Genomic DNA, 7,799 nt, shown 5'->3' on the forward strand with positions numbered 1-7,799 from the left:
TGAGCCACTTTAAACCCCAGAAATTAGCGGGTCAAACAAAAGAAAAAGAAATTGAGCCACTAGGAAAAGGGGATAAAGAGAAGGAAAAAAAAAGAAAGATGCAAAACGATAATAAACAGAATTGAAAACGAAACAGAGGTATGTTTTGTGGCTGAAATTGAGCAATGGAAGCTCTTCTGGGAAGCTCTCATTCTCCTTCAGCCTCTGTATCTCCTTCGTTTATCATCACTAGCAGCTACACAAGAAACCCCACTATTGCTTTTAAGGTATGTATGCATCATTTTTTGGTTTAAGTGGCCAAATTTTCACTACTTGGTGTTCTAGATTTCATTAATTTCTCTGTCAGTTTCAAGTTATATGAAATCAGAGGCGCATTCAATATTTGAACTTTATGGGTTCGGGATACCACTAAACCACTGATCATTTGAGTTACTGGTTCGAAATTTAATATTTGTACATTTTTAATAGATTTTTTAACACTATACAGGTTTGAGTAAAGATACTGAGTTTGGCTGAATCCATAGCTTATACTATACATCCGTCCCTGTATATGATGGCGTTTGACCGGATAGAGTTTAAGATATAATTTGACTTTGTGTTTTATATTAATGGTAGTGAAATAAGAGATTAAAGTAATGCTTGGTAATTTTAGTTTGATAAAAAGAAAGTTTTGAAATGTAAAAATGAATTTGGCAGAGGCAAAAAGCTAGTGATTACACAATCAATGAAATGGTGTAAAATGTTTTGAGCATCTCGAAATGGGAAGAGTGTAATATAGATTAGAACAGCGAGAGTTCGTTATTTAAGCAATTTTTAATGAATTGCGAACATTTAAGTAACATGGAAATCCTTGTTTCATTTTGAGTAGTAAAACCAGTATACCTAAGTATCTTAAAGGGTTTTGGACCCGATAATTCGAATAAAGGTTGAAACTTTATAATGTTTGTCGTTTTATGATAATCTCAAGATATTTTTCTATCAAATGAAAATATAGAAATTGCAAGACTCTTGTGATTTGGAATCAAATGGGAAAACATTATTCAAGAGGTTTGAACCAGAGAAGTCAAATTGATTGCCTCGTTCATTCATCTATATCAATCAACTACACCTCAGCCGCTAACTAGTTGGGGCATGCCATATGAGTCCTATATCCATTCCACCTGTCTTTCTCTTTTGTCTAAAAGCTAGTTGTCTTTCTCCTTTGTGTTTTTGGGGCAAAAATTCAAACAATGTACATGACATAGATAGTCCAATAGACTTCTTCAGTAACCTCGCAGATTTGCATAGAAACTAACTGAGATTTGTAATGGTTCTTGTGAATCCTTATAGAACAAGCTTAATGCTACGTCTAATCAATAAAACCTTTTGCTTAATTTCTCAAAGATCATATTTTAAACATCTTGCAGGTGCTTTCGTGGAATTCTTTGTACAGTGGAAGTAATAACTCTCGACTATATCCTCCTATATTGTGTCTTAAAAAGAGTGGCAATGACAACTCTGGAAGTTGCTCTCCTTTATGCTACATTGAGCAAATGTGCAGAAACAGAATGTTTTCTCAGCCAAACTGGAGGCATAGCAAAATATTCATTGATAAGCAACGTTTGCTGGTTATACAAAATGGCTTACCTTTTTTACCAAGAAAATTCAAAACCAGTTTCCGCAAAACAGTAAAGCATTCAGAAATATTTAGGAATATAGTACCTGATATATTTGTTCGGTCCTGCATTGGACTAATGCTGGTTATGGCAGTTAATGCTGCTGTTGTGAAAGCTCCTTCTTGTAAGTCTGTCAGTTTGATGGATTATATCAAGCTTTTCTATTTTGTGAGACTCAATTATTGGAATATAAGTGATGGATCTCCTACTTCCTTCCCATTTTACAGTTGCTCTCACTGAAGAAAATTTGCTTTTCTTGGAGGCATGGAGAACAATTGACCGTGCATATATTGACAAGACCTTCAATGGTCAAAGTTGGTTTAGGTACAGAGAAGATGCACTACGAAATGAACCAATGAACACACGGCAGGAAACGTGTAAGTTGTGCCCTTTTTGGTGGTGATCTTTCGGTGATTATCTGCATGAAGTTTTGCAAGAATACTGGGGGAAGAAATTGGTCTGCTACGTATCTGCATTGAAGCTTCTAATTGAAAAGGAAGAATTCATTATTATGAGTAGCTTTGGAGAGGACTAGAGTGTGCAATCTATATAGAAGGGAACACATATTAGCTAATTATACAAAATCCATCTTAGCAAGATGATACCCGACACATGTTTGTATTATCTTTTAGCAAACAAGATCCTATATTGTGCCCATTGGTCTGTGAATATACCTTTGGTCAAGGTCACCTGCATACTGCACTAGTATCTTGAGTTATGAATTTTGTCCAATATGACTGAAATACTTTAAGTACCCTCATCTATTTGCTGGAACCATGCCATTTTGTCCCAGGAAATTCTGTTTATCAATGTAGTAATAGAAATGTACAGACTCCAATTGTCAACCTTGAAGCTAAACTTGTCTGAAGTCTGAAATGTCTTTTCTGAGCTACAGGTGTAATTTCCCGCCCCTTAAATGTACATGCTGTTTAATCCTTGCACTACACTGTCTTCAGATGCAGCAATAAAAAAGATGATTGCCACTCTGGATGACCCTTTCACCCGTTTTCTGGAGCCTGAAAAGTTTAAAAGTTTGCGGGTATGGTTCTTGTTTTCTCTTGTCTTGTTAGCTACTGAATGACCTCACCTGATTGGTTGAAAATGTGCTTCCTAAAGAGATTTCTTCATATGTTTTTTGAAGGCAGTCAGGAACTCAAAATGCGCTTACTGGAGTAGGGTTGTCAATTGGCTATCCAACAGGAAAAACTGAATCAGCTCCTGGACTGGTCGTCGTCTCCGCTTCTCCAGGAGGTCCTGCAAATAGGGCTGGCATCTCATCTGGTGATATTATCCTAAAAATTGACAGTACCAGCACAGAAAACATGGGTATATATGATGCAGCAGAACGGTTACAGTAAGTTTTCTTCTGGTCCTGAAGTGCAGTGTCATTTTGTACTTCATTGTTCATGATTGTTGACGAGTTAAGTTATTCTGGGTTCACTAGAGAGCAGTTTCTGTTTGTAGCATACGTTTTTTTCCTCTGCATTTATTGTTATTGTTTTTCGTGGTATACAGAGGACCTGAAGGAAGTGGTGTGGAGCTAACTGTACATCGTGGATCTGAGACAAGGAACCTGCAATTGATGTGCGTTCATCTTGTTGAACTCTTCTAAAGTTCTCTACGTTCTTCACACTTTTGTTAGTTTTAAACATGACTTGTTATATGTATAAATGAAAAAACTGTTTATGCATCTATTATTTAAGCTTTCTCTACTTTGTAGTGTTGTGAATTAAGTTTCAGAGCATGCCTTCTTCCTTAGCTTTTCTTCAAGTGAAGATGTGTATATGTGTGCAAATAATTTTTGTATGATTATGTACGTTTATCTTTTTAGCTAGAGATTCATAGTCTTAGCAGATACTAATAATCTGCTGACTTCCAGACGGGAGAAAGTTTCGCTTAATCCTGTAAAATCAAGAATCTGCAAGCTGCCCACTGGAGGAGATGATGCTCCACAGATTGGATACATCAAACTATCAACATTCAACCAAAATGCTTCTGGTAAACTATGCTTTGAACCACTTCTAGTATTAAAACCATTATCCTATTTACTAGACAAACAGACTACACTCAGATCTTCTGTTTCATTTTAACACCCATTTATCTGAGTTACTGGCCTTGGCTTGTTTTTTATTTAATAAAAAAAGGAGCATTTTGGCACTATGCAGATACATTGCATCGAATTAGAAAACCTTCTTTTCTACTTTCTGATTTGGTTGTCAAAAATTATACACTCTTCATGGTGTAGAATTTGTCTTCATCGTCCCAAGTGGGCTCACTGTTACCATAGTTTAAAATAGCCTTTCTGTTGTAGACAATGAAATCGTTTGGAAAGTGAATCCTGCCCTTGATATTGCTGCTATTGGACTTTCTTTTCTCTGTCGTGATAATGCATACTTCCACTAAAATTCTCTAGAATTCTGATGATTTGGCTACATGTTCAAAGAGTTAAACATCTAGGTAGTATTTCATAAATTTCGGATTAATAATTATGTGATCTCCCTGTAGGTGCTGTAAGAGAAGCGATCGAAGCCTTAAGGAAAAACAATGTTAATGCCTTTGTGTTGGACCTTCGGGATAATAGGTGACATGCTCTCAACATGTCTTCACTTTTGAAAACTCTTTAATTGTAACCTGAAAGTCTAAATCTTTGTGCAGTGGTGGTCTCTTCCCAGAAGGAGTTGAGATAGCAAAAATTTGGTAAGCTTTTTTATATGTGGATTTTCCAGCTTGAGCATTTTACCCGTTGCCCCTTTAACACTAATATTATGGCTATGCAAGAAGACTAAGATGTGTCATGCATTGAATTTGCTGCCAACCAGGTTAAACAAGGGTGTGATTGTATACATTTGCGATAGCCGTGGTGTTCGAGATATTTATGACACGGATGGGAGCAATGTGGTAGCTGCTTCAGAACCCCTAGCAGTGCTGGTAAGTCTACTCCGTAAATTATTCATTCGTGTGTAGAGACTAATAGCCTACTGCTGTTATCACTTTCTGCCTAATCTCAGCTAAGTAGTTTTTCTGATGAAGGTAGAAAATGGAGCCGGTTTTGTTTTTTCCTTTGTGTACTTTCATAACATGGTCAATTTCTTGTCTTAGTGATGCTCATGGAGTCGGACTGTAGTTTCATTTGTCAAATATTAGCGCTTAATGATGTATAATAATCCTATGTTTCTTTACTAAAACATGAAATACATAATTTGCACCACAAACTAATGCACTTTCCAGTCAGAAGCTCACTCTCTATCACTAACAGTATTTTAAGCTTATCTTTGGCTTCACCAAACTTGTTCTATTTTCTCTTTCCGTCATTTCAAGTTCACACACTGATCCCGGCCATCCCCCCTAACTTGCCAACTTATGTTTGGCAGGTAAACAAAGGGACTGCAAGCGCAAGTGAGATTTTAGCAGGTGCTCTGAAAGATAATAAGCGAGCCCAGCTTTTTGGTGAACCAACATATGGCAAGGGGTAATAACTATATTATGTGCAAATATGCTATAGCTGGCAAAAGAAGAGTGCTATTCTTACTTGTTTCTTCTTCTGATACAGTAAAATCCAGTCAGTTTTCCAGCTATCAGATGGCTCTGGCTTGGCTGTTACAGTTGCTCGGTATGAAACTCCTGCTCACAACGATATAGACAAGGTCCAGTCTCTCTCTATCTTTCACTTTGTATAGTTTCCACGAGCAAATAGGGTTATCGACTGACAGGCTTTCTCTGTATGTATTGTCTTTTCTAGGTTGGTGTAATTCCGGACCATCCTTTGCCAGCTTCATTCCCAAAAGACGACGAGAGCTTCTGTAACTGCCTTCTAAATCCTGCCTCTGCTTGCCACCTAAACAGAGTCGAGCTATTCTCGAAATAACTACATCCCTACAGTCTGAAGAAAATATCTTGTTTTTCAACTTCTGTTTGTAGATTCCATAGTTTCCATTTGATTCTTTTGGCAGATGCAAGTTGGTGATTTTGCTTGCATGCATCTGATGTCTGTACATACCAAGAACAAAGGACAACTTCAATTTCTATTGTTAAACTCTTGCTGTAATAGAATCAAATTCAATTCTTTAGCAATCATCTTTTGAGCTCTAAAGCACAAAATTTCGAATACACATACTTTTTCCTTTGTGGTTTTAAATATATTATTAACATCTTTTTTTTTCCTTTCATAAATTGTAAAACAAAACCACACTTTAACTTTAACTTACATATTAACAAGTTTTTCTCTTATGCGTCAATACATGAATTTGATCTTTTCAACCTCTATAAATTATGATCCTATTAAAACAATTATGAAGATAATAATCAAGAAAAGAAAATTATACCACACATTACTAATAATGATAAAACTAACACAAAAATGTCAAACATGTCAATCAATAAATTAAACTATGATTTTGCTACACATCGAAATCTTAATAGCTTAATGTGTGATGTGTGAATTTGGCATATATCATGAGATCGAAGCGTGCCAAGTGTCAGAGGTAAGGAGTGAGTATCGGTTGGTTCGGTTTGGTTGTGAATATTATCGGTTTGGCATACCAGTTATTTGTATATAGATATGCTAAACCGATAACCGAACCGATTAGTCGGTTATCGGATACCGATTAGTCGGTTATCAATCGTTATCGATTTACCCGATAAAAATAAAAAAATTCAAAATCTCATAATGGTGATCATAATGTTAAGACAAAGAAACTGAAATTTTATTCTCAAGAAAAGCGGGATTAAATTTCAACTTAAGAAAACAAATCTCAACTCTCAATGTCAACAAAAGAAATAAGTTAATAGTATTATGAATAGTTTGTACATTGGATACTACTTTGGATACTACATTGGATGCTACATTGGATGCACATGTTGTGAATAACTTAAAGATTAAATTTCCTATTTTATGTCCATCATTTTTACTTTTTATGCCTATAAAAGGCCATGTAATTGCAATGAAAAATTACACCAAAGTGAAAGAAGAAAACACTTCTCCATTCTCTCTATCTCTTCTTGTTTACATTTTACTGCATTATTTTTATTTTATAACACGTTATCAGCACGAAGCTCTAATTTTATTCTTAACTCCCGCTAAGTTGATCCATATTTTATTAAGGTATGTATCATTATAATCATCTTATTTATGGCAGTACATATCATATGCTCACTGTTTGCAGATTACTTGTGCGCTTGGGCATCTTAAATAGTTTAAGTACATTACAATGATTAAATAACTATTTCCTTCCGTGCTCAACTCTTAGAGGACCTCAAAGTCATCAAACTAGTTGTGCACTAATATCATGGACTCCCTGGATCAAAATATATCTTTAAGGCATTTTGAAGAACTGTGAGAAATGAATTGACAAGCAATAATTTTTTAATTACTTTATATTTATTGGAACATATAAATAATGTTAGTCACGTTCAATTCTATTAACACATATATATCAATAATATAAAGTGAAATGAAACAAGTATGTAATTTCTACTTTATGGCAAGAATAAAATGAAATAGTAGATTGTTAACATGATATAGCTCTATTTTCATTTCTTTTACCTTAATCGTTTTGTTTCCATTAATTGTTTATTATTATAATTATTTCTCTAACTTATTCATCTTTTATGATAGTTTTCACTATGTCAAATTTATCAAAACTTGAATTTGTGGCACTTGACATCACCGGAAGGAACTATTTATCATGGGTTCTTGATGTTGAAATTCACCTTGACGCTAAAGGTCTTGGAAATACTATTATACAAGGAAATGAAGCATCAAATCAGGATAAAGCGAAGGCCATGATTTTCCTTCGTCATCATCTACATGAAGGGTTAAAAACTGAATATTTAACCGTAAAAGATCCACTTGAATTATGGATTAATTTGAAGGATCGATATGACCACCTAAAACTTACAGTATTACCGAAAGCCCGGTATGAGTGGATACATTTAAGGTTGCAAGACTTTAAAACCGTAAATGAGTATAATTCTGCTATCTTTAAAGTAAGTTCTCTATTAAAATTATGTGGAGACACTATCACAGATGAGGACTTATTGGAAAAAATATTTTCTACTTTTCACGCTTCAAATGTGGTGCTACAACAACAATACCGTGAAAAAGGTTTTAAGAAATATTCTGAGTTAATCACATGCCTACTTGTG

The 7,799-nt window shown here is 35.0% G+C and overlaps 1 protein-coding gene across 1 annotated transcript; it reads left to right on the forward strand.

The window, feature by feature from the left end:
• Positions 1–6: 6 nt before the first annotated feature.
• Positions 7–5,753, forward strand: LOC107762452 (carboxyl-terminal-processing peptidase 2, chloroplastic). Its single transcript, XM_016580810.2, has 13 exons — positions 7–266; positions 1,407–1,779; positions 1,883–2,032; positions 2,612–2,694; positions 2,801–3,009; positions 3,171–3,239; positions 3,535–3,653; positions 4,161–4,236; positions 4,311–4,352; positions 4,475–4,583; positions 5,027–5,124; positions 5,206–5,299; positions 5,395–5,753. The coding sequence occupies exons 1-13, from the start codon at positions 165–167 to the stop codon at positions 5,518–5,520; spliced, it is 1,650 nt and encodes a 549-aa protein (XP_016436296.1). The 5' UTR covers positions 7–164; the 3' UTR covers positions 5,521–5,753.
• Positions 5,754–7,799: the final 2,046 nt, after the last annotated feature.

This window comes from Nicotiana tabacum, chromosome 20, assembly GCF_000715075.1.
Source record: "Nicotiana tabacum cultivar K326 chromosome 20, ASM71507v2, whole genome shotgun sequence".
Lineage (NCBI taxonomy): Eukaryota > Viridiplantae > Streptophyta > Magnoliopsida > Solanales > Solanaceae > Nicotiana > Nicotiana tabacum.